Raw genomic sequence first — 27,516 nt, forward strand, 5'->3', positions numbered from 1 at the left:
AAAAAAAAAGAGGCAAGCCTAGAAACCACATAAGGACAAAAGAGCCAAGAGACAGAGATGAACATTTGTAAGACAGAGTAAGAAAACTGGGAAAGAGAGTAAATGGAAATACTGACAATTGGAAGGAACCAGGTAGGTTAAGTTTCTATTTGTCAGAAATGACAGATCAAGCAGTTAGATATTTTTCCTAAAATCAAGCCTCTCCTACAGTCTTCTGTAGGAAACAGAAGTTTTCATCATCACGTGATTATAATTAGAGACATGAAATATGTAACAGATACCCATGTAGGGCCTCCCTGGTGGTACAAGAGTTAAATAAACCATCAATGAGATCAAGCTATCACCAGTCACTGTGGTCCCAGTCAGGCTGGTGACCCACATGGTGCAGCAGACCTCTTCTGTCTCCTCTGCTTCTCCCCTCAGCAGTATATGTCTGTAGATCCACCTGTTCTGCTCCCTAGTTTTTCTCTGATGAATCCTCTCACCCTCTGTACCTCTGGCCTATTTTGTATACATAAATAAAAAAAGAAAATTAAAAAAAAAAAGCCCATGCATTTTCCATGTCAGTCAAAATTCAGAGGCACATTATGTTCTGGAGATTGTTACATTTGCTTAGGAGACAGGATTATATGCAAAATAGTCTTAGAGCATATTTTAAAAAATGCCATGGCATTGTGGAAACCAGCTCATGACCTTTAGGTGGCAGCAGGAGCAAAGAAAAGTATTCTAAAATTTCCATAAATAAAGGCTTGATGCATTAGAAAAGAGCAAGACAGCTGTTTATGCCTGTATGCAGAAAATGCTGGAGAAACATCACCAAGAGAAGCAGGAGGTACCCTGGTAAAATGTAGGAGTCAAGGTTTACCTGGGGCCACACTGCAGCACAGAACACGGCATCAATTTCTTCTGTTGTGAACTGGTGAGATTCCCAATCCAGAAAGATATCAGATATCATTTTAATTCCAAGACGTCTTAAGTTTTTCAATGGGTTAATAAATCTTAGTTGTATCTGTAAAATATATATCCTTTATTAAGAAATAGCTAATTTTTACCCTTGGCTCTGTAAGAAGGCACTTTTGCTTGGCTGGCTAAGAATCAAGCTGGAAATCCTGTTATGAAGTCTGTTGACTTTGGCTGTGATTTTTACCTGGGAATGTCAATTGAGCAGGTCAAGAAAGTAGAGACTTAATAAAATCAAAATGTAAGGCGTTCCACTGTCACTGCCCAGTTAGATTACATGAGATGGCATTAGGAAAAGACAAAATCACAATGGGAACAGCTGCCTTGTTCTACATTGTTTTTATATTTTCAAGCAAGTAATTGTCTCATAAAAATCTGATTTTTTTCCCCCAGACACAGAACATTCTAAACAAACTCTTTTTTTTTTTTTTGGCTATCATGCCTTAGATTAGAAAAAAATGAAACCTTTAGTTCAAGGAAAGTCACTTTCCTTTTTGTCTTCATATTGTATTATTGCCACTTCCATTAAAAAAAAAAGAAGAAAAAAAGAAAACTAGGAGCTTTCTTTTATTCTTGGTAAATTTAGTCTAGGAGCCCAGTTAAAGAATATATGGTCTCTCCATATAGAGGGATACCGTGTGCACTGAAAAGCAACCGAGTGCTCTCCCTGGTGGTGCAGTGGGTTAGAGCACAGTACTACAAAGCTAACGCCACCAACATGAGTTTCATCCCTGCCCCAGATGTGATCTGCATGGTGCGGCAGACCTCTCCTGACCCACCCGCTGCTCCCCTTAGCAATGTACTTCGTCAATCTGCCTGTTCTGCTCCCAACTCTGTCTCTGATGAATCCTCTCACTGCCCCTGAACTCCTGCTCATACCCCAGTTCTGTGTGTATAAATAAATAAATCTTAAAAAAGAAAGAACAAAAGGCAACTGAATAACAACCTGAAGAGATCTCAAAATATATACTTAAGGAAAAATACTATTTAGAAAAGCATACAATTTGTTTAAAGGCTGAGGCTGGAGTGGGTGGTTATCTGAGTCAATAGCAAAGCTCTTTCATAAAGCTATCCCTACTTCCACTATAATCTCCTTCCCTATATGTTATAAAATAATAAATATGCAACCAATTTCTTTTAGTTCAAAGTAAAACAATTTAATGAGCCCCTATCAATGGGTCAAAAGGCATGGTAGCTATAGACTTTGTTGCTGAAGGAAAATTTCTTAAATAGCTGAGAGACTAAGAATGTTAAAGACACTCAACAGAAGAACAATGCTATAAATGTGAGAAGGGTAAAGTTCATGGAATGGTCATAATCTCTACTGATTCTTAAAGCATATGAGGTTTAGGTAAGACAAAAGAGAGAGAAAGGCCTCAGAGAAATTTCTCCCAGCATAGAAAGTTGTAAAAATCAAGCACACTAGGGGGAGATACACCCCTTGTTTTTCCACTCGATATACTATGGACTCTGGATAAGTAAGTGGCAACTTTTATCTCTTTGTCTCTCTTAAATTACCTACATGTTAATCTGAAGTCCACCCTGAAATTTATGAGGACAACATAAAGGATGTTAGTTATTTGTGCAAAGTCTCAGGAATCTTGGTACTTCATGCACCCACCAAGTTGCTACCATCCACTTCTGGCCAATTATCTCATTATACAAGCTAAAGACAAGTGACAGCAAGCTCTAGAAGTGACACAGGTACATCTGCTTCACTCCTACTGGCAATGTTTTCATGATAAGCTGCAGCATGCTGGTGAACTATCACTGATATTTGGAGAAAAAAAAAAGGTGTCATGATTCCCCAGAGCAAAGAAAAAACTAACCTTAGCAAGGTACTATCAAAACCGACACCCCCACCCTCTTCTCCATTCCTATCAGGCCTCTTGCCTAAGTAGGATCTGCAAATTTGTTTTTTTTTTTCTAAGGATCTGCGTGTTCTATTCATTCTGCAACTACAGTGCCAGTTGCACAGTTTACTCCTTAACTGTTTAACAGACTGGAGAAAAAGCCTGGAAGTGAGCAATTGTAGATTTTAGTTCCTAGAGGAAACATACACGTGATTGAGATTATATACCTCTAATGTTTTAATGTTTATGTATGTATCTCCTTAATTGCTTAAATGTACAAAAAAAAAAAAAAAACAAAAACAACCATAACACCAGGCCAAAACAACCCTCACAATATAGATTTCAGTGTCAGTTTAAGTATCTGAAAGATACAAAAAAGTAAATGTGTAACTTAGTTCAAACACATAAATGTAGAACTTTAACTCACTTAAGCAGTATTACTGTGCAATAATTCATTCATGCTGTACAGCACTTCAACAAATTCTTTGGACTTGTCCAAGAATTAAAAAGAAAAAAAAAATGGTTTAACACCTCACTACCTAATGAACTGTGAAATTGTATAAATGATCCTTTGAGTTACTGATTGTTGATTCTGAGGTAAGTCATTATTACTCAGTAATTTCTAAGTTAGCCAAAAAAGAGGACTTGCAGAGGGGCTTATAAAACCTGTACTTTTCATGACTCAGTATGTCCATGTATACACAAAGTCACATTACTCATTACAAGTCATAAACTCAAATTCTCACACAATTCTCACTATGGCTGTGAAGCGTTCATAGAGAAAGAATTTTTCAAAACCTCTTTTCAGCTACCACTCTTGCCCCATAAAGCAAAGTGACTTTTTTTTTTAAACAGCAAACAGACCTTATCACACCCCTGTTAACCTCTCTGAGGTTTCCTAGTACACTTCAAAGTAGATCTAGCTGCTCTCCACAGCCCCCACTTCCCTCTTAACCTTATCTTATATGATTCTTCCTACTTCTTGAGGTTGAGCCTCCTTGACCGTCTGTCTGCACTGAGACTGTGTCAAGTCTTTGCCCCGCTCAGAGACATGGTACATCTAGGCATCTGTCGCTGCCTGAAATGTCCTTTCAGTGGCTGGGTAGGCATAAGCCTGAATAGCACCTCCTCAGAGAGGAACCCCACACCCTAGTAAAGCAGCACCCTCCCACCCCCACTCCAGTCACTTCCTATCACATTCCCTTAAAGAAATTGTTTACGCTGACCTAGCTCTACTTAACATGCTCACACTTCCCTCTAATTTAGTGAATATATGGAATAGTGGAGGGTTAATTAATATTTGTTGAAGAAAGGAAAGCATGAAGAAAACAAAATTGTGCCTACTAAAATGGAAGTTGTATTCTAAATCTCTGGATCTTGTTAATCAGAGAATATCATTTCATTATTAACGCAGATTTATATCCAAATAGAAAGAAGTAGCAAAAAATCCTGGCTGTTTTCAGTTGTCATGACCAGATTTGAGGCAGTCCATCTGATAGATCTATCAATGAGTGAATTAATTTTAGTTAAATTAAAACTTTGTCCATTCCTGAGATTATACATAATTGAGAATAAACAGCAGACCTGGGTCTGGATCTTTATTTCAAGTCCCATTTTCTATAAGGACTTCAGTCCAAAAAGACATTGTTTCCTAAATCACAAAAACATTAAGTCATATTCCCAGATCCGTTTTAAAAGAATATATGCTGTCTTGGATGGAATTAAGACATAACATCAAGTCATGGGGTGTCAGGGTTAACGTTGTCTTACCCAATCTTGTTGCATATCTATTCAAGACTGTGCACTGATGGTGGGCAAGCTTTTTGTTTTAAAAGAACTCTGGACAATCTACCTCAAAATAAGAAGGAGGGTGGTAGCAGTGGTCTATTCATTCTCTGATCATTCTGGATAAACAAGAGTTGGAAGATGTCCCACACCTGTACACTCCAAATTAAAACCTATTCGCTGACTAGTTTCTGAGGCTATAAACAGAACAAATATATCCCCTACCATTTTGCCTCCTTTTAAAATATACACTTGACATAATTCATGTTTTCTAGCTATAACAGACACTTACAGCAATGAAGATTCTCATTACATAGAAAACTGCTTTAAAGAGACATTTTTCACAGGTTTTTAAAGAAAGATTCAACATGAAAGAATGTTAGATGTTCAGGCCTCAACCCACTTCCCAAGAACAAGACTCCCATTCTCCCAAGAAAAGCGCATCTCCAGTGCATCTCTCACCTTTTCCCTTTGGTCAAGGATCTGTGACACAGTCGCTGTCATGCACAGCAGTATCTGCAAAATCTTTGGTAAGTAGGCACTGATCAGATGACTAATATTCTTCAATACTATTTCAAGGCTATTTAAGACACCGTGCTGACGCCCTAAGGGAAGAACTCTAGACAAATCCAAACCTTCTACAGCTTGAATGACTGCAGAATGACATTCTCCTGGTGAGACAGAGAGGAACAGAGATAGTATGTTACCTTTTATGATTATAGCTGACTTTCAATTTCTCTCAACAACACAGCAATTTCTTTTGTTACAATGATTTATAGATGCTAATGCACTTTATTTTATGTTTATATGTTTTCCCACTTTTTTATTCTTACCAAATATCCAATGTTCCAGGTGTGGTCAGTTTTACTATCGTCACTTTATAAGAGGAAGAAACTGAGGACAAAGGTAAGAAACTTCTGAAAGAAGTCTCTAAACCTAACTCTGATCTTATTTATACTGGTGGTCAAAATCTGAGTTACTAATAGACTTTTATTCCCCCAAGCAAAGTTCCATACATTTTTTTCTCACTCTCACCTTTCATTGAACTATACTGAGCTCAGCAGCTGCATTAAAAAAGGCCTATTATATAATAAGCTCCCTGAAGGCTGAGAATCAAATGTTCTATTTCTCTTGTAGCCCTGGTGAATAAATAAAACAATAGCTCCTTATAAATAGCTGCCATAATGATTTCAGAATTTACTTGAAAGATTTGGATTATTACTGTTTGAACTTCACTTCAAACCAACATGAGGTCATGAGTGTCCTGACTCATACATCCAAATGGTGCATCTACAAGTATTGTTTATAGTCACCCTCTCACAGTGGAGGTTATTACATTGAACAAAAAGTTTTGTGTTCTTTAGAGCCAACTTCCTTCACAGGATGATGTTACACTGAATGAAACTCTTTTAAAGAACAGGACCCCTTATCGTAGAAAAAATATACACAAATGTAATACAGTACCCTATAAATGTGTACTTTTGCCTAATGCAATTATAGAACTGGAACAGAAGTTTGGTAACCCAGTCAGAAAGATCTGGGTTCTCATCCAATATCCACCATTTTATAGTTGAGTGGCCACGGACAAAATACTTACCTCATTTGAAAATGAGGACAGTCAAGTAATGTGGTTGTTTCTAAGGGTCAACTTAGTTGTATATAAAGGAACCCATGTCTCACATAAAGTAAGCACTCAATAAAGGTCAGCCATTATTAGTAGTAGTAATTGCTAACACTACATGCCAGAAAATACATCACAGAGCATTACAGTTCACTGTAGACACTTACATCTCTTCTTCACTTACATTGTGAGGACGGGGCAGAGATTACAATTACCTACTTTTCTATTTTCAACAGGGTGCCAGAGGCACAAAAGGTATTCAACAAATCACTATTCAATTATGAAGGTTCCAGGGAATGAAGAAATGCCAAGATAATTAAGGCTAACTTAGTAGCAGGCTTACATTTCTTAAAAGAAACCTATTCATTATATGTGGCTAAGCACTTGACATTTTCAAATGCCTAAATGCACAACAGAAAAAAACATATACATTTCCCTAATCAAGGGCTCACTGGCACATGGATGTTGAATATCCTCGGGATCAGCTGTGAGCACCATCTGATTCCACCGAAGTTTAAAAAGAATGGCATTTCCTCAAAAAGACCACCATCACGATTCAGGGCGCAATCCCACTTGGAAAACCACAAGAGCAGCAGAAACCCAGCCTGACACATTTAAGTTCCAGGCAACAAGATGCATTTGGAGTGAGAGGCAGCTGACACCCACCGTTCTTGAAGTGCTTTACAGGTTCAAACAGCAAGTCTAAGAATATCTGTATCTCCTCGGGCTGGGTTCCTGCCAGGAACCTTAGCACAATGGACATGCGGGTGCCGGAAGACGATTTCCCCTGAGTTTTACTCCCAGTCTTGTTCTTCATTCGTCCATACAAAATTCTAAATAGTCAAGAGAACATTATTTGTTTGCCTATTAACCCTCAAACAAGTCCTTTTTTTTTCTTTTGTTTCCCTAAACGGCTAGAATAGCAAGTTGACAGTTAAATTGATATATTGTAGTATGCGGAAGAATGAAAAAGAAATGATATATTTAACACAGAAGTCTAGAAAAATAACAACCAAGAAAACATGACTAAGGGAAGCAGGAAGAAGGAAATGATAAAGATTAAGGCCAGAAGGATGTTCTTTGTAGGAGAAAAAAAGCAATAACATAGGCAGGGCAAAGGAAAGTCTAACCAAGAAGAAATGAGTACAAGAATACATGGACTGTGTAGCAATAAAATAAGAGACTACAACTGTAAGTAAAATAAGGAAAGTGTAAAGATCTCAGTTAAGGGGGTCATTTCTGGAAAAAACACAGCCAGAAAAAAGCAAAAGGAAGTTAAGAAGAATACCCATGTAGACCAGTAGTCATGGGAAAATAAAAAGCTATACACCAACCCTATTTTATAAACATAAAACACAGTATTTCTAAATTTAGAATCCTGGACAGCACTGAAACAATGTTAACATCAAACAAGGATCACCCCAGGAATGCTGAGTCCTTAGCAAAGTCTATTATGATGACACAGGAAGAAGTTAATGTGATCATTTTCATACATGCTCCTCATAAAATCCAACAACCATTCCTGACAATATACCAAACAACCTAGTCAAAAAGGTTGCTTTCTAAAATAAGATAAAACTTTTGATTTAACATTCACAATTCAAAGACAGTTGTTTTCAATATTAGGACTTCTTTATCCTTTTAAATATTAAGGTTTGCAAAGAGCTTTTCTGAAAATTTTATTTATTGATATTGAACATAATTAGACTTCTCAGAGGCTGAATTAATAAATAAATCAGAAGAAAACACAAAATGAAAGATCCACTAAAATCACTGAAGTAAATCATAATGGTAATATTTACCTCTTTGTGATCAACTCTTTAAAAAATCTTTGTTAATCTTTTTTAAAATTAAAGATGAAAAAATCTTTAATCATGCCATTTGCAGCAACATGGATAGAACTAGAAAGTATTACATCGAGTGAAATAAGCCAGCAGGAGAAAGATAAAATATGGATTCACTTATATGTGGCATAGAGAGAAACCAAACTCGAAAACCTTGAAAGCCAACATACTGATTGCAGGTCTGTGGACTCCATGGCGGGGGTGGGTGTGGAGGACTGGGGAATGGGGGAGAAGGGGGGAGGTTGGGGGCGGGGGAGAGCATGATGAGGACTATGAATGCGCTGGTGGTGCTGGTGGTGGGAGAGCTGGGGTGACCACACATGAGGGGAGAACTTGTCAACATATTAACAAGTATGTAAAACAATGGTATTTTATCAAAACAAATTTGTTTTTAATGGTCTACATACCTCATCAGGATAGGAAACAGATCTGCTCGGTGGGCTGTTTTGACTACTGTGTTTTCTTCTGAAATGCCGAAATGCGCGATCTCTTCCTTGAAACTTCTGTCTTCAAGTAATCGTTGTAAGTTTTCCCTTTAAAAATAGAACACGAATCATCACTGAATTATCAACATTTTTTTAAAAAGGCAATACAATAGAGCAAAACATGTAATGAAACAGGTTGTAAAAAATAGTCCAAGCAGTAGGGGACAGCTATAAAGGAGAATCGTTATAAAATGATCTTTCAAAATGACAGGTTTTTAAACTTTATAAGTTAAAAGGGATTAAGGAGTTAGACTTAGTCAATAATTCAGCTGTTTAAAGGATGAAGTAAAAACTTTTCTTCATATTTACAGTGGTTATGATTCTCTAAGTAATCAAGATTTTATAACATGTAAGCAAGGAGAAATAATATAAACTTCTCAACATATACTTTTCAATTCATTTTCTTTCCTACCTTATTACTTATGGAATAGTACTCTTAGCAAATATACTTCTAATTTTCATTTTAAAAAATAGCATTTCTAAAAATAGCATTACAATTACTTTACAAAGAGAAAAAATGTCCCAAGCTTTTTTATTTTAAAAGAGGTTTTCAATAGAAAAAAGATCAACTAAAGAGTTAGCAGATCTTTGGCTTCAAATAACTTACCTGTAAGGGAGGAGATGTGGATGTTTATATGTCATTATGCAATCCAGGGTTATTTTTTGTACTGTTTGATCCTGATGTAGCAACAACTAAGATAGATATTTTGTAGAATAAATTATTAAGGTCACACACATCCCATGGGACAGTAATTCATTTTGTTTTAATTTGCTAAAATAGATTTCTAGAACCTAGATTTTTAGATGTGGGTTGAAGTTGATTTTCCATGGGGCTAAAGAAGGAAGAACAGAATATGTGCAAAGACAAAAAATGGAAACAAAACTCTGACAACGGTGAACCTGGATTTATGTTTTTGTCCAGAGCCACTGTCTATATGCACCTGGGTTCACCCCAGCAGGGTTGGTCTGGGCTGAGAGGCTCACAGCCTGTGAATAACAGCAGTAATAGGAAGCCAGGGAGAAGACCTGGCTGAGACTTCTCTGATCAGCCGGTGCTGAGTATTATGTCTATGGACAACTGTCACTTGTGAATTCTAGCTTTATAAACAAGCCAAACAAACAACCAATTATGGGAAACAGGAAGACACATTTTCTTTTAACAAGAAAAATCTAAGTGGAAAAGAAAATTTCATCTTCTCAGATAGCTTAGGTGGCTAACTAGCCAATGTTTCCTCTGCTTCTGACGTTAAACTTTTCTTGTTACTGTTTTCTGGAATTCAGGATCAGAAATTGTGATTGCTATTTCAATTACCTGCTTTCACTGAGGACCATTCCAAAATCTTCATGCTTCACAAGGCTGACTTACCTAGAAATGGCCAGTTGCCATTTGCTCTTGACATAATCATTAAATCCTTCTAAAAGCTAATTCCCATGATACAAATACTGCTTTGCTATACTCACAGTTATTATAACTGGCTAATGTTTTATCACCCAGAATTTCTTTAAATTCATTGAAAATCATGTTTGACAATACTCCTCAATATACAAAAAATTACATACCACAGTAAAAAAACTTACTTAGAATGTAGGCACAGGACTTACTGAAAAATTATTGAAAACCAAAAATTATTTTGGCAAAGAATATATTAGAGAATATAGTTCACAAAGAACTGTAGTGTACAGAGTTTATTTTACTTACCTGAAGATAAAGCTCGTATAATTTGGACTCTAGATATAAGGCCCGAGGATTTGAAAACTTTGAGAAAACTTGTAAATGAGCAATTAACTGCCTAAAAAATGACAACAAGCAAAAATAGTGAGGCTATTACAGAATTAAAGCGCAGAGATTATACCAAGGTAATAGATTCCATCCATTTTAGTGTCACTGACAAGTCCTCTAAACACTGACTCCAGTCTCACTGTTAATTACACAAACAAGCTTTACTTATTTGCATTTAGGAAATTATTCTCCAGAAATTCCAGATCTTAGGCAGGCCTATTCCTGAAGTCCAGGTTTCCCACATCCCAGAAAATCACTTGGGATATCTTTAGAAAAGTTTAAATTACAACCCAAGCAGAATGAAAGGCATCTAAATAGTAATACATTGCCGAGGTGAACATAGGCAGCTCCTTATCTGGGTTTCACTCAGTGGACAGGAAAGTGGTGAAATAGATTCTTGCTCACTTTGATATAACATAAACAGAGTGAGGAGCAGAGGCCCAAGTTCAGGGAGCCACGGCTCGCGCTTACAAAGATGGAAGAAAGAGCCACATGGGCTGTTGAAATTGAGGGTGTGTCCCCCAGTCCGTTACGCTGTCTACATGGACAGAGCCAGTGAGCGCTTCACCTGCACTTGCTCACTCAGCTTCATAGCCCACAGGCTCTCTGAGGCTTTAAAAGTACTTGAGAAAACAGTTTTCTTCTCTGGGTATAATTTGTTAAAATCTTTAAAAAAAAAAAAAATGAAATGAATACATTGTGGAGGTATCAGGGAGCAGTGACTACAGGCAGAAGCCAGACCATACGTGTGATCACACCTGACCCTGGGACAGCTGACTAATGTCTCAGTCTCAATTTCTTCATGCTGACAAGCACTCAGTTTTCTATGAGGATTAAATGAAAGAAGACAAATCATGGGCTTCTGCACCTAAAAGTTTAGCCAATAATTAATTGCCCTGTTTCTGGACAAAAAGATAACTGGAAACCCTTCTAGTTAACTGGGAAAAAAAAAAAAAAGTAAGCTGGAATTACGACCTCTTCAGATACTGTCACGATACTGCACAAGCTTAGCACTGTTGTTTATATTGAGCTAAAACATCAGTTAGTCTTGTTAACTTGACTAAGTCACAGTACCCGGTTATGTAATGAAACACTAGCCCAGGGGTCGCGAGCACAGTATATTGTAGATGCTGTGACATGCACAGTCAATTAACTTTAAATAAAAGAGATTTCCCTCAGTGATGTGGATGGACTTCACCCAGGCAGACCTGAAGAGCAAAAATGGATGTTTCCCAGAGCGGAAGGCATTCTGCACAAGACCGTGGCAGAGGATTCCTATGAATTTCAGACTCAGACAACATCAAATCCTGCATGACTGCAGCCTGCAGTCTCTACCTGATGAACTATGGATTTGCTAGCTCTCACAAACACATGAGCTAGCTTCTTACATTTCTTTATGTGTATATAAATCTCTTTATATGCACAGATATACTTTGTATACAGATGATTGATATAATGTCCTTGTAATTACTTCTCACTCAGTCTTTGCAGTTTTACAAATAAACCTTTAAAACTTGGTTGAAACGTCCACTTGTTCCCTCAACATTAATTATTTTTTTATAGGTCTTTTTGTAGCTTTAAAGAGCCAGAAAGAACAGGAGCTCATTTATATGTTCTCTATAAATACATGCCAATAAGGAGATTGCCTCATAAAGGATTTAAAATCGGGATTATGAGAATATTAAGATGGTTCCAAAAGCATGATGATCAGTTTAGTTATATTTTCATGGATGGCGTATGAAAGTCTAGGTTTGGCTAGAGAGGGCACAAATGTCAATGAAGGCCTGGGCCTGTTCCTTGAAGAGTTTCTGATTCACATGTAACATCTAAGAAACATCTCAAACCCAAGGCAATGGGCAGTACCATAACAGCGGAATAAATGGCGGTTTACATTCGGAGTTGGTAAGGTAGCTGAGTTTCAGACACAGGAGAGGGTCAGTGAAGAGAGTGGCAGCATGAGGACAGTGTTTTAAGCAAAGCTTTTGAAGTATGACCGGGCATGCGTGTCCGTTGGCAGAAATAAGGCAAAGCACTGTAGAAAGAGGGAAGGATTCAGCAAGGGCTGAATGGTGAGAAAGGAAAAGATAAACTGGATAAATAGTAGGATGCATTTATTTCCAAAGAAATGCAAGGAGTGATCTTTTGCTGGCTAGTACTCTGAAGGGCATGAAAAGAAAACAGCATTCTTCACCTTAGAAGAGACAGTAGGGGATCGCTGGAGTTATGAGGAAGTCGAAGTCTGGCCTCAATCTTTCCTGTCCCTGCACATGACACTGTTTCCTTAGCTGTCTGTCCTGCCTGCCTCAGCTGCCTAGCGACACTTTGTCTTTTAGCTTCAAAAGCACCTTCTCATTTGCAGAAGTCTTCCCTAGGTAGTGGAACTGTCCTTCATTACTGTGCTTCCAAGAGAAGCACAGGAAAAATATATTTCTCCTATGAAAATATTTCACTGGGCCCCAGACTGAGCTTGCAGCCGTCGGCTGAGTGTTCCGCAGCTTTGCACCCAGCACTCAGCAGAAGGCCCTCAACAAAACGCCGAGTGGGTGCACTAATACACAGTGCATGGGCATAGCTGACCGAGATCAAAAGTGTTAAGATCACACAGTAGCACCAATCCAAGGAATCTCTTTCACCCCACTTAAGCCAGTCTTCAAGGAAGCTGGAGGAACTTCTGAAAACGAGATCACGTTTTTTTTTAAGGTTCCTCTGAATGTAAGTAAATGAATAACTCAGAGAATAAAAAGATGGAAGATCACAAAAAAATAAGGTAACCTCAATGAGGTGAGTCAGAAGGCAAAGTAAAGTGCTGATCTGAGAGGAGATGTTCCAGTCATGTTCCCTCAGCACACGAATGCGCTGCCCTGCTGCTGGGAAAAGGCATGATAAAGGTCAAAGCACAGCAGGGCTCTCATCTAGACAAAGGAGCCAAGGTTAGATGGCCCCCCCACCAGCATCTCCTCCACTCTTAAATACTCTATAGCTAAACAAGAGAAAAATATAAGCAAACAACCAAAAACTCAGAAGACCATCGATTTTTGGGGGGTGGTAAAAGAAAACGAGGATGATGCGGTACTTATACAATCACTGAGCAGTTCATCCTGTCCAAGTCTGGCTTGTGCTAGGCCATTTAAAGAGCACCAACGTCCCAGTCCTCCCAGGATGGTGCCTCCAGGGTCCCTTAGTGGCACCAAACTTACTTTGCTGCAGCTCTTCTTGTCTTTTTCTTCTGGGAGGGTTCATCTTGGGGGGCCACCTCTTCCTCCAACTCTTCATCCTCTCCAGTGGCAGGCTCCTCCTCAACTACTTCCTCCATCGCCACCCCTTTGGTTTTTTTCAGCAGATTCTGGGTTGGAGCAACTTGCAGATCTGCTGGGTAATACTCATTGCTACGGTGTAAAGAGAGTAATTCAAGATGGATGAAACTGAAATGCTCTTTTCGGTCCGTGACAGGCTATGCCCATGACACACAGATTGGACAGTAAAAGGATATCAGAGGCAAGTCAAGCCTCCTCGGTTACACTAGCTGCAAAAGGGGGCCCACCGCACTACTACATTGTTGAACGACACCTTATTTAACTCTACACATAACATGTGTGGCCTTCTTCAAAGCAAGGTAAGCCACGCTAGGCACTTCTAAGGTGTTGAGCACAGAGCATGTGCTAAGTGTCACCTATCATGGGGATGGAACTGCCATTGTTAGCTTTTAATTCCTGCTTCTGGCTTGACTCTTCTTGGAAAATGTTCACAGAGGGTGCCCAAGTTAGCTCTAAATTCAAATTATTTGCAACATATTTAGAAATAAAAATTCCTAGCTAAAAATAAAATGCCTATGACATATTTTGTTCAGGTAACTTATAATAGCATTAGTTATAGTAATTGGTGTCAACTAATTTTAATTCAAACATTTTCAAAAATGGCATATCTTTAGCTTTTAAAGATTCTTAAACTCAGAGACCCACTTGAACTTACAGGCCCCTTTCACCACCCCCACCCTACCTCACCCCCACTAGAGAAAGGCCTTTATCCTTAGGCTCAAGGTTAATCTATTTCTTTCGTTAGTGGAAAAACTTGGAAAATTAATATGGTAGGAAATTCATATCCTACTAATACCATTAATGCAAGCTCACCTATGTATAGGCCTTTGCAATTCATATGACAACTGACAAAACCTTTATCTGATCTTCAAAACAAGGCAAGGAAGCTAAATATCAATGTTCTCACTTTATAAACAGAGCACAAAGAATATGTGAAAAAAAGAAAATCATTCCTTTTTCAAGGTCAGCTCTATGGACATGCCTGCATCTTTGTAACCTTTGCCAGGATGAATTATTCACGCAAACCCTTTCACTCAGGCACCAGGTCCTAGCTGCCTGTGCCCATTCAAAGCTACCCTCTAGCAGCTTTATCTCTTCCTTCATTATGAATCTTCCCTTTCCTGAATCATACACATCAGCATTATATACGCATTATTTACGTATATGCTGTTTAAAACCGAAAGTGCCCCCACCACTTAGCACTCCCTCCAAACCTCTTCTCCTTCCTCCCTCTCCCTATGTCCAGGTTTGTTTTTGCATTGTTTTAATAGAGACAGCTGTTTATATTTGCTGTTTCTCTTTTCCTTCTCCAGTTCTCCTAAGCCCCTTTTAATTAGGATTTCATTCTTTCCAGGTTAACTAAAGTTAACCCTTGCTCAGGTCATTTCCAAACTCCACCATAATTCTTATTATTCACATGACTGATATTTCAAACACACCTGATTCAACCAATTACTCATTTCCTGAAATATACTCTTCAAGGGCTATTTATCTCCCAATTTTTAAATTACAATGTCAACTCTTCGAAGTCCTCTGGTTCTATATTCACACCCAGGTGTGGCTTCACTCCTTGTCTCATACAGCGACTGGTATGTCCCAAATGAATTATCTCTAGGCCAGACCTTTCTCTTGAACTTTAAACTCTAAATTCAGCTGTCTACTTGACATTTCTACTTAGATGTATGCTTAGAGTCCCAAAATAGACATATGTCTAAAAATGAACTATTGATCTCCACAAGGTTCCACACTTCTGCATTCTTCCCAATCTCAGTAAATGGTAGACTCTCTTGTTCTTGTTGTCCAGGCTGAAACCCTAGAAATATCCTTGATTGTGCCCCCATCCTTCCTGTACAACACCTCCCACCTGATCTGCAGATCTACTGGCTAATCTAGTTTCAATTCTTCAAAAATATACGCTGTGGAATTGAAAACCTTCAGTAAAAAACAAAAAACCACTTCCAGAATCCAATCACCTCTTGTTATGTTACCTGCACTACCACAGCCCTGTTAGGTCACCCTCATTTCTTGCCTGGATTTTTGCAACCACCTAATTATCTTCTCTGTTCCCATCACTGTCACCCTACAGTCTGGTCTAAGCAGTTTGAACAATCCTTACAAAAACTTCAGCCATGTCACCCTTCTGCCGAAACCTTCCCATGGCTTCCTATTTCATTGACAGTGAAAACCAAAGTCCTATCAGTTAAAGGATCTCCACAATCCGGTCTCTGTTCACGTCTGCCCTCGTCTCCGACCTCTTTCTTCTTGGAGCTCAGCCATAACCTACATCCTCGCTGTGCCCTGAATAAGCCTGCTTCACCAGCCCCACAGCATTTTCCTGCATAAGAAAGGAGGCCTGGCAAACATGTGTTTTGTTGATGAATCAGTTTTACACACACCACATCCATTCTCCTTATAGTTTTTAAACAATCTGACTTTCACACAGCCGATCCAGTCAACATACAACAAGGTTCCAGAAGGTTCTTGTTATTTTTTAAGAATACATTCCTCAGCATCATGGGAACCATTCAAGAGGGTGAGGACAGAGTGACTGGGGTTGGGTTACGGGAAAATACTTCTAAGCCCCAGGCAGGCGATGAAGCAACAAACAGCAGAACAAGGAATAACAAGGCCTTTGTGCGTTGATCTAAGTTGGTCTGGCCCTTGTTAATTTGCACACTGGAATTTGTTATTAGTGCTTAGTGTAAAAGTAAGAGATGAATGAAACTAGTCTAGTCATTATCTGACCGAACAGGTGCCTTGCAGAGGTGCCAATCATTGAAAATTTTGTAACGAACTGTCAATTTGGGAGCTTCATACTTAAGAGTCACTGTCTCTTCTTTTTTAAAGATTTGGTTATTTATACATAGAAGAAGTGGGGTACAGCCAGAGGTGTAGGGACAGGATTCACCAGACAGAGTGGGGGGCAGAACAGGAAGATGGACTAAAATATACTGCTGAGGGGAGCATTGGGCGTGTCAGGAGAGGTCTGCCACGCCATGTGGGTCACCTCTGGGGGGCGAGGATCAAACTCATGCTGCAGTGGCTGCTGATATCACAGTGCTGCACTTTAACCGCTCATGCCACCAGGGAGGCACTCACTGTCTCTTGTTCATACCCTACCAGGACATAGTCCTAGGAAAGAACACTTACTTGATAAATCTCAAGAAAAGTGGGGTGAGCTCCCTGGATCTAGGCTCTACCCTCTCAGGGAATTTTGCCAGAGCTCGCCAGAGCAAAAATCGGAAGTTGGTATAGTCCAGTCTTTCTTGGCAGTCGGTTTTCAATGCTAACTGCTTGCTATAAAGCGCTCCAACTTCTCCTTCTGGAGTCTGCTCCCAACTTTCATCTCTGCCAGATTTCTCATCTCTTCTATCATTTTGCAGTTCTTTCTCTGCAAGAAAAAAGTCATCAGCAACACTAGAGACGTACTGGCACTTGTTCTACATGTTTCCTCAAGGTAAGGTATTCCTTTTTCTATTAATATAAAGAAACTATAAACCATATCAAAGGTCATCAAAGACAATCATTTGTTTCTGATTCATGTGATTACACAGTTAGAATCAAATAGCTCAACAACCACTTTGCTTTCTACACCCCCAAACATCCCCTTCACATACCAGCATGGGTAGCTGCTTTTTCTAGATGTTCATAGTAGACTTTCCAAAACTGCTTATTTTCCATTTCATGTGCATGAGAGCTAAAAGAAAAGATCACAAAACAAAGTCTGTGGCACGGTCCTTACTTTAAGTTTATCACAGGAAAAAAAAAAAAGCAAAAGCATATAATGTGAATCACTAACTAGCTTCTCCCTGAATGTAGGGTTATAAACAACTTTTGCACTTTTCTGTATTTTTCAAAATGCCTGCATTGAGAACAACTTCTTTATATAGTTGTAAGTACTAAAGGATCTTTTCTAAAAACCTAAATAGGCCCCCATAAGGAGGCTATTTTTAGAGGCATCATGATAGGAATGGGGCATTGGACGTGAGGTATGGCTTAATAGGGTATGGAAACTGTTCAGAGCAAACATTAAAATACTGGTTGTTCCTTCACCAAATTCAAATGTCTTTATCATGAACTAGTTTGTTGGCTATGAATGACAGTAAAGGGCAGACAAATTGGTTCTAAATTGGAAAGGGATTCGTTTGCTTTGATTCTGGGAAATAAGAACTAAGAGTTAGGATTTGGAGAGGTCACATAAGATATAGCTTCTAAAGTGACAAAAAGCCAAAGTTTTCTACCTCAAGGTAAATGTTGGCAAAAGGTTTCTTTCTAGATATGAGGCACAGCAAATGTATTTTTTACATGACTGTTAAGGTTCTTTTTAGAGCTAATGGGATTTTGAATACTAGACATACAAGTTGTAAAATATCTGCTACTTAATGTTTGGCTCAGTAATTCAATACATACAAACTTGTGGAAGAATTATTCAATACTTTGTTATTGCAAAAAATACTAATGTAGAGGTATCACATAAAAAGAGAAAAAGAAATAACCTTTGAGGTTATTTCACTATACAAAGAGCTATACATAACATTTGAACTACTGAAAAAATTGGTATCAGAGTGATTTAATATTTATTTTTTTGTCACTTTATCACAGAGGACTTAATGTAGCTGTAAGTACTGTAAATACCCATTCATTTAAATCACACCTAGAAGGAGTCTTATACCAACTACATCATTCTGTAGTTGTTAGAGCATTTAACCTACTTACCTTATGAGTTCAATAACAGGGTCCCAGAGTGGACTGAAGTTAACATATAACATGCCTAATAAGTAACGAAGTGGCACCTGCAATTAGAAACTTCTTTAGAAAATGGGTTATGAACTACAGTAGAATGGCACCAAATACAGATAACCCAACTAAGGATATCCTGAGGCTTAGGAGGAAACTGGGGCTTTCAGAAGAAAGTTGGAGGTACCAATCCATAACCGAGTGTATAGTAATTCCCCACTCTCCCCCAAATGTCACTTGCTATTTAACAAAGAAGAATCACTAAAGCAAGCCATCTTTATACTCCAGATACTCACACATAAAGAATATACTTCAATAAAGATTGGACTCAAGAGGAAATTCCCTCCAACAAACACTGCCATCATCTAATAGGACAAAATCGGTATGGTATCAGCAAGGCAAGATGCCAAGAAACCCAAGAAGGAGGCTGTGAATGGCAGCTGAGGCTTTGTAAGGATATGACTTGAGTTATCACAAGCACATGATACTAGAGGTCAGCTCAGAGGACCTAAAGTTGTCTCCGTCATCTTTTGGAATGACAGGCATCATTACTGGCATCAGCATGTGCTGGGCAGGTAACGTGAGATAAGGAGTTTGAGATATTATGATTTGGGGAGTGAGGCGTGTGCATCTAATTTAGCAGGATTTTCTTTTTGCAAATGAAGTGTTACATGGGAGAGTAATATCTGACACAGGATAAGAACAGAACTGTTCTCATTCAAAGGGGAACTTATCTTACTCGTAAAGAGATCTATGATAGATCTATCAAGGGTGGGGGTAGAAAATTTCTGATATGAAAAGAGGAAGGCTGACATCCTACAGCTCTAAGCAAATCTGGAGGAAATGCCAGGTTTTGTACTTGACATTGAGTTCTGTTGCCACCTAACTGTACACACCTTCCAGGTAAGAGAGGGATTGCAATTTATATCTACAGATGATATAAACTCAAAGTATCTAAGAGCACTGGAGATGAGCCTAGCTTTAAAGATATTGCTTTTTGTGATTACTTGGTATACTTTTCTTTTCAAAAGTCAGCTAAATGGATCTTAAAGCATAAATTAAAGAAAAAAGGACTGTTTTATACCTCCCGTAACAGCCCCTGAGGGGTAGTTCTTTGCACCACGTCATGTCTTAGTTTTCTCAGGTGAAGAAGCTTTTCCCTGTAATCATTCACCGTCGCTGGCACGAGTTCTGCCTGGTGTAATATAGCAAAGGCCGACTGGCGATCCCCGAGCCCGTCATCCTGAACAACCAGAGAAAACCAAGGAGGCAAGGAGCATTTTGATTTTCTAAAAAGAACATTCAAGGTGACCAAAGGTCTAAAAGAGAAAAACTAGCATGTTAAAGTTTTAAATTAAATAGGCAACACATTTTTGGGGTAAATGATTCATTTTTCCTTGTTACATTTACTTTTTGCTGGATGATTCAGCTGTAGCGTTCAGCATATAAATGATAAGTAAAAACCAGGAAGCAGACATCGAAATGACTCAAAGGTACTGGCACCATATAACCATGAAGAACAGATACATATACTTTCACTATACAATTCTTCCTTCAGTAGAAATGGTTTCTATTTCTAGAAGTAACAATTTGCATTATGGATATATTGCAAACACACACACACACACACACACACACACACACACGGTTATACAACCTAAGTAAGGGTGTTTGTTGCAGTATTTTTAGAAATAGTGGAAAACGACAAATGATCCATTGACTGGTTAAATAAGATATATGAAACTCTGGGGTACTAGCCAAACTTTGAAAGAAATGAGCTAGTGGCCTTATCAGATTTTCAGCAAAGGTATCATTTTGAAATTTAAAAAAAAATATATCAAATTATTTTTTAAAAAAGTATCCAAACTGAATAAATTACCCCCATCAATTCTGGAAGTTGAACTTCAAAGTAGTTTAGGATCCTTACTGTCAAAAGCCGAATCTAGAAAAAGTAACAGGTAAGTTTCAAAATTTATACCTTAGGTAATTAAAACAGTCCATGAGTTCTAAGAAATATATACCACTTGTCAAAATAATACATGCTTATTCTAACCCTTATTTCTTATTCAATACTAACCAACACCTAATTCAAATAATACACAAGAGTAATGAATGACCAGACTAGACTGAGAAGGTTAAGGCCAGGTTGCTTCTTCGAGCCATGACATGTTAGGTGTCCCATATAAATACATGCTGATTAGGTCGACAATTTCACTGAAATTAGATTTTTATTTCTAGATAACATATCAGGGAATTTCTATACACTAGAAGAGTAGCAGAATTGCCAAAAGAGTTTTACAAAACTGCAGATTTTTCAGTTCAACCCTTGCCATACCAAATTAGTTGTTTTGGGGCATGGGGGACCCAGAATTTGTAAATGTATGAAGCTCTCCCAATTAATCCTGCTGCAGACCATCAGTTTGTCAGTCATACTCAGGTTAGGAATCACTGCTTTAAACAGACATCACCCCGCAACAGCATTTTCTGATTAAGGAGCTCAGACGATCTCTGGCTACATATAGTAATAAAATATGAGCTGAGAACACCACACCAAACAGCGTCATTACCTTGGATATACCACTTGAAATGTTGGCTTGTAACTTGGGAAATAATTCCATTAATGCTTCCTCAGACAGTGGCCCTCTGCAGCCGTGTATGGATAATCTCTGATAATACAGATCAGCCAACAGCAGCACTGACGGTTCCGAAGGAAGCATTCTGCAACAAGGTATTGATCAAAACCAGATGGCACACCTGAGTCTAAACTAGCCTAGAAATGCAGGAAACTATCACTGATGGAGAAAATGTACAGGGCGCCAGGCCAGAGTCATGCAGCATTCAAAGCAGGGACCTGAGGCCTACAAATGTGAGTGAGGACACAGATCATCGGAGGACACAGATCATTGGAGGTACATGGGGTCAGAACGTGTCCCAAAGCTGTATTCTAACCCGCACAGGTGTAAATGAGAATGACACTAAGGAGGGCAGATAGTTATTCTTTATTAAGAATAAAGAACATGTTCCATGTTCCAGGCCCTGAGCTGGAAAGGGAGCGTGTGTGGGACCTGGCATGGGCTCTGTGGTCACCAAGCACCTCTGGTCTGACTCAGTCCAGCCATCTGTCAGCAGTGTGACCCCTGGCAAGCTGCTTGACCTACATGCCATCCACCTTCAACAAATATTTACTGAATGTCTATTATGTGCCAGTGATTTTCTGAGCATAGCAGTAAACAAAAGACAAAGTCCCTACCTGGAGTTTATTTCCTAACTGAGGGAGGTAGACAATTATTACATCAAAGAATAAATAATGAGTATGACGGAGATGAGAGAGGGGGAGAAAGTGAATCTGGGGAAGGAGGCTGGAGTGAGTCGTGTGTGGGAAGCAGAAGGGGGAGGTTGGGGATCACAGGGGCAATCACAGAGGGCAGAGACTGCATGAAGAGAAGTGAGCCCAGGGAAATCTGCAAGAAAGCATTTCAGGCAGATGGGAGAGTGATGGATGCCTTGTCCCAGGCAGGTGGGTTTGTCCGAGGGAGGTCAAGGAGACTCATCCAATTGGGATTCAGTCAACAAGGAAGAGTGGCTGGGAGTGAGGCCAGAGCAGTCAAGGGTTAAGACACACACAGCTGCACAACCATGTTAAGGGCTCAGGGGACCATCAATCAAGGTTCTCGGTAGTGGCATGTTGACATTTGGGCCAGATAACTCTTTGTTGGGGGGTGAGAGTAGGATATCTGAGCATTCCAGATTGTTTAGCAGGATTCTTGGCCTCCACTCTCTAGATTCAGCCCCTATTGTGACAAGCACACTCATCTCTGGAATCACCCCTATACTGTTGGCAAAAGGAAAACGATCTAGTTTCATCTCAAAGCATCAAGACAACTCAGGAGGTTAATGCAATATTCCAGATATGAAATTGGGGCGACAGTGGGTACTGGGTAGTTATGATTCTGGGTTCACTGTAGAATTTTACTTTCCCTGTCTGATGAGAACAGTCTTTACACTTCATGCAGGTGTTCTGAGGATTGAATTAAGTAACAGATGTGAAATATTCAGAGCAGGGACTGGCACATAAGAACACAGTAAATGTATTCATGTGCTACCATCACTGCAGGCATTGCCCAGCTTAATCTGCATGAGTTAACTAACGGAGCCAAGGTTTTACCAAAGTAGGTGGTCAAGACAAGGTTCAAATCCAGGTTGTCTTGGCTGTGAAATCTATGTGCTTAAACAGTAACTAACAGAGCGCTGAGCACAGAGTTTCATTTAAAAATGGAAGCCTGTCCCTCCACCTCCATGTGGATCCAAGCTACCAGGCTGGGAGGCAGTTGGTGCTCTGCCGGGGAGACAGAAGTCCCTCTGTGTCACATGCTCCCTTCTGTTTCAAAAGCTCTCCGGTTGCCATAAAGGGGTCCTACTAAAGAATTAATCTGAGAAATTTAAGTGGAAGGACAAAGTAAGACAGAAATATATAGGTAGGGTGACAGCAAAGGAAAGAATCTCCTTAAAAGAATTTAGAGCAGCGACTAAGCGTGGAGAAGTGCGAGCTCCGGCCACTCTGGAAACGCAGCGGTGCGGGAGCACGGCGGGAAGACCCCATCAGGTCTCCTTTACCCCTTCACTTCATGTCACCAGTCTAGGGCAGTGCTCCTGGGGCGGCTGACATCACGCCCCGACAGAAGTCCTTCCGTGGCTGCCTCCCCGTCACCCAAAGGCTCTGGCTTGACAAGGGTCGCCACAGGTCATAGCTGGCATGGTTCCACCCTTGGAAGTTCCGCCCCCACCCCCAGGCCTCGCTGCACCCAGCACCATGGCCTCCCTGCAGCCTGGCCAAGCGTGCCGAGCGCCAGGGCACTGGTGATTCCCCAGGTCTGCAACACAGAAGCACCCCAGATCCTGGGTACCCTCCTGGCTTACTTCCTCTCCACTTTGGGTTTCTGTTCACAGCTCTCCTTGGTGGGGCCTTCTCTATTTACAATGCCATGGGACCCAACTTCTAGCTTCTCCCCACTCCCTGCCCCCCATTCACTGTTCTTCATAGCACTTAGGACCACTGAACATGCTTTACATGTTACTTTCTTATTTTAGTGTCTCAACTTTTAGTGTCTCTTATTTGACTGTTGGCTTCTTGGAGGCAGGAAGCTCTGTTTCATTTACTAGTAGATAGGCCTGGTCCAGAGGAAAAGTCACTGAATACTGGCTTAAGTAAATGAATGAATCTGCTCATAAAAACATGGCAAGAAAACTGATGGGACTCCACAGAACAAAGCCAACCACTTGATCAGATTTTCAACAGGCCCAACTTTTACAAAGGGTGTCAAGGGGCAAAAGGCCACAGAATAGTGCTGCTAGGATCCTACCACAGTCAGGAGTTGGCTAAAATGCTCTGAAAACAAATAAGCAAACAAAAAAGCTGGATTGTTTTGGAGAGATGGCATCAAGCTGAGGTAGGACACATGAGTAGTAGGAATGTGTGTGCCGGAGGCCCTAAAAAGTTCCAAAATGTCAACACTGCAATGTTGTGACTACAACACTAGTTCACACACACACAAAATACCCCTTGACAGAGGTGAGTCTACTGAAAGACTGTCAAAACTTTACTTATTTGAATTGGAGGACATAAATCAATAATACATTTCCTATGTGGATACAAAGAAACAGTAGATCAAAACAAGGGTGGCTAATATGTCCAAGATTTCCCAAAGATAGGAGCTTCTGCATTTTACTCATTTTTAAATTGCACAGACCCTACGTTTACTTACAATACTAAATTCTTCACACGTTCCACAGGAACCAAATGAAGAAGTTCAGAAGATTCTTCTAAACTCAGCAGAGTATTTACAGCTTGATAAAGAACAAATAAGCTTCCTAAGGGCAGAAAAACAGAAGACACCACATTACTTATTTCTTTGACACAATAACCATCAGACATCACATTTATCTAACACTTGCTATGTATAGAAGTTCTGATAGTGAATTTTTGCATTTTAAAGAATTATCTATAAAAATGCTACAGTATAAAAGAAACAAAGTTACCAAGTCTTTTTAACTTTCTGAGAGAAAAATATATACAAAACACAGGGTGAAAATACAGATTAAAAATAATTAATTGAGATGAAGAAGTTCAATGATTCCACCACCAGGCATTATTAAAAAAACAAAAAACAAAAACACTTCTGAGGGGAGAACACTTGGACTTTCCGAAGCTAAGAAATTATTTTTTGGTAAAACTCAAGTTGATTTTGTCTCCAACTTATAAGTCACATAACCAATGGCTATAACCAGTAATATTAACACTAATTAGATGTTTATTTCTCCATAAGGAGGCAGCAAGCTATGGGCCACAAGAAAGAAGCTTGATCTTAGATGGCTGGTTGGCTAAGAATGTTTTCTCTAACTGTGAAGGTCATTTAAAACAAAGCAAACAAAAAGAATAAAAAATGTCAAATACTTCTGGTCCTTAGATAAAAATGTTGTCAGGCCCTCCCTAGTGGCGCAGCGGGGTAAAGCATAGCACTGAGAATCTAAAGCCGCTTCCGCATGAGTTCGATTCCCGCCTGCCCCTGGTGTGGCAGACCTCTCCTGACCCGCCCGCTGTTCCCCTCAGCACTGTACTTCCTCCATCTGCCTGTTCTGCTCCCCACTCTGCCTCTGGTGAAGTCTCTCACCTCCCCTGAGCCTCTGGCCTGTACCCCAGTTCTGTATGCACAAATAAATAAATCTTTAAAAAAAAAAATGTTGTTAATCCCTGCTTTACACTACAGAACAGTGCTGTGCCATCCAACTTTCTGCCATGTCAGTAATGTTCTACACTTGTGCCAATGTGGAGCCAGACGCAAGGATGTTAACCACTAGCCATAGTGGCTACATGTTCTCTAACATGTTTGCTTGTTACCCAACACAGAACCTACCCAGTAATACTTCAATGGATAAATGGCGACTATCTGTGTGTATTAGCAAAAAATACAGCGTGAAAATACAACAAAAGACCTACTTTGAAACAGGGATGGGGGATGTTCAGGCATATAACAGCAAGTGAGGGTTGGGGCAGAGCGGCCTAATAATTCTGACTAAAGAGTCATGAGGGCTCATAGAGGTGTCAGGCTCAAGCTGAGTTTTGAAAGATCAGTAAGTTCACCCAATGACAAAAATCTAGAAAGGACTGTAGGCAAAGGGATGTATGTCTAAGGCAGCTGAAGGATCTTGCTCAAGGAAAGGAAACTGAAATGTCTGGAGGACATGGTGGGAGAGTGACGGTGGGTAGGGAATTAGACACAAGCGAGGGTTTGAAAGTGGGGTTTGGCATCCTCTGGGCACTTTGCCGCCCCCTTCAGCTCATGTTCAAGCCACCCGGACCTGGTTATCACATTACAAAGTGCAACACAGGAGGTTATGTCAGGACACAGTGTTGGTACCGTTCTCTGGGATTCTATGTGTTTACAGTGACTCGGGGACGCCAGAAACGAAAGAAGAGTACAAACAGTGATTGAACTGACCTTTTCCAATGCTCCCTCTGTCAACAGTGGTGAAGAGTGACTCTATGAAGCATGTAACCAGTGGAATCACCTTCTCTCTCTCCAGAGGTCTGTCCACGTCGTGGGAAGAAAAGGACAAAGTCCAAACTGGCATTCAATAGCTTGTTTTTGAAAGCACAAGGAATGGCTAACAAATGTTCTAGCCAGCAATTATGCATCATTTTCAAAATGAAATGTTGTGTGTTCTTACCTGACATGAGGTAACACAACAAGGGCTGCCCAAGAATGTGAAAGGCAAACATCTTTATTAGGGGGTAACTGAATGAGAGCTAAAAGATGATCCAATACTGTTTTCTGCTCTTTTCCTTCCTTAGATCTTATACTCCTCTGCCTTATATAGGACCTGAAGAAAGAGAAATAAATTTGAAATAAAAGAGAATGTAATTACTCTTGCCCGTTGAAGGTTGTCATAAAATTAGCTCCTTTCCATGTGTGGCACACTTGGGGGGTGGGGAGGCTGTGGAAAAATAACTGAACAAATGTGACTCGTTCACTGATTCTGAAATGAGAAGCTTTTTCAACCCCTTTCTCTATCATCTATTTTAATTTGTTTTACCTAGTCTCTTTTAGTTTTAGGTATTTCTTAATTTTGTGCTGATAGTCACATTTTAAAAAAATAATAGTTCACTTTTACATCATGTTGTGCCTTTTTCCATCTCAGTTGTAATTCCCATGGACTTCCCATCACCAATTCACCTGTGTGCTGATGGGGACATTTTTAAGAACTGGAATGAACTGACTTCTTCCATGCCCCCTTTCCTAAATTACTTCACAAATGTAGAATGATATAAAGTTATCATGGGTGACTTTGACAAGATTTACTAAAGCAATTTAGAAGCAACTTTCTCTGCTATCTTATTCTAATGAATGGTTTACTCAGTGGTCTTTTCTGATGTGACATTCAATTTTAGCTATTTGTTACTTTGGTATAATTCTTGTTTGCCTCTCTTTACTTTTTCCAATGGCCATCACTTCAGTCATGTTTGAAAGACAGAAATCAAATTTTAAGTTTTGTAATCCTGGCATAACAAAGGGCTTGTATCCAGAATGTAAAATGAACCCCTGTTACGTGATGAAAACAAAAATTAAAAATAGGAACATATATGAAGAGGCTTTATAAAAAATACACACAAATGTCCAATAAGCATATGTGATGATAGTGTTTAATATCATCAGTTACCATGAAATTGCAAATTAAAACCACAGTGAGAACCATGCCTTGCCTATTAGAATGATTCAAGTGCTAACTGACAATATTACACATTGACAAAGATGTGGAGCAAGTGGAATACTCACACATGAAAGCAATGTAAACTGTCTGAAATCTGTTTGGCATTGTCTTATAAAGCTAAAAATGTGGCTATCATCCAAAACAGTCACCCCAAGAGAAATGAAAACATACATATGCACTCACACTTATAAACATGTGCAGAGCAATTTTATTCACACTATACAAACATGAGAAATAAATGATCATCTACAACATATTGTGGCATATCATTCAATGGAATATTACTCTGCATTAAAGGTAGTAAACTACTGATATATTAAACAGCCTAAATGGGAAGTCAGAAGTGAATTCCAAGATCATTATACCAAGTA

The 27,516-nt window shown here is 39.4% G+C and overlaps 1 protein-coding gene across 2 annotated transcripts in view; it reads right to left on the minus strand.

Moving 5' to 3' along the window:
• The window catches only part of UTP20 (UTP20, small subunit (SSU) processome component, homolog (yeast)), an 82,725-nt gene that overhangs the window by 38,339 nt on the left and 16,870 nt on the right, over positions 1–27,516 (minus strand). For both annotated transcript variants that reach the window (XM_004675758.2, XM_012720371.1), the window contains exons 13-28: positions 26,105–26,257; positions 25,876–25,964; positions 24,142–24,247; positions 20,947–21,097; positions 20,259–20,321; positions 19,464–19,622; positions 18,359–18,435; positions 17,260–17,339; positions 16,793–17,033; positions 13,526–13,714; positions 10,248–10,338; positions 9,156–9,241; positions 8,471–8,596; positions 6,886–7,052; positions 5,061–5,269; positions 866–1,009 (exon numbers count right to left, since the gene is read on the minus strand). In XM_004675758.2, coding sequence (XP_004675815.1) covers positions 866–1,009; positions 5,061–5,269; positions 6,886–7,052; positions 8,471–8,596; positions 9,156–9,241; positions 10,248–10,338; positions 13,526–13,714; positions 16,793–17,033; positions 17,260–17,339; positions 18,359–18,435; positions 19,464–19,622; positions 20,259–20,321; positions 20,947–21,097; positions 24,142–24,247; positions 25,876–25,964; positions 26,105–26,257 — 2,131 coding nt within the window. The remainder of the gene's footprint in view (positions 1–865; positions 1,010–5,060; positions 5,270–6,885; positions 7,053–8,470; positions 8,597–9,155; positions 9,242–10,247; positions 10,339–13,525; positions 13,715–16,792; positions 17,034–17,259; positions 17,340–18,358; positions 18,436–19,463; positions 19,623–20,258; positions 20,322–20,946; positions 21,098–24,141; positions 24,248–25,875; positions 25,965–26,104; positions 26,258–27,516) is intronic.

This window comes from Condylura cristata, unplaced genomic scaffold, assembly GCF_000260355.1.
Source record: "Condylura cristata isolate star-nosed mole 26May11 unplaced genomic scaffold, ConCri1.0 scaffold00004, whole genome shotgun sequence".
Classification (NCBI taxonomy): Eukaryota; Metazoa; Chordata; class Mammalia; order Eulipotyphla; family Talpidae; genus Condylura; species Condylura cristata.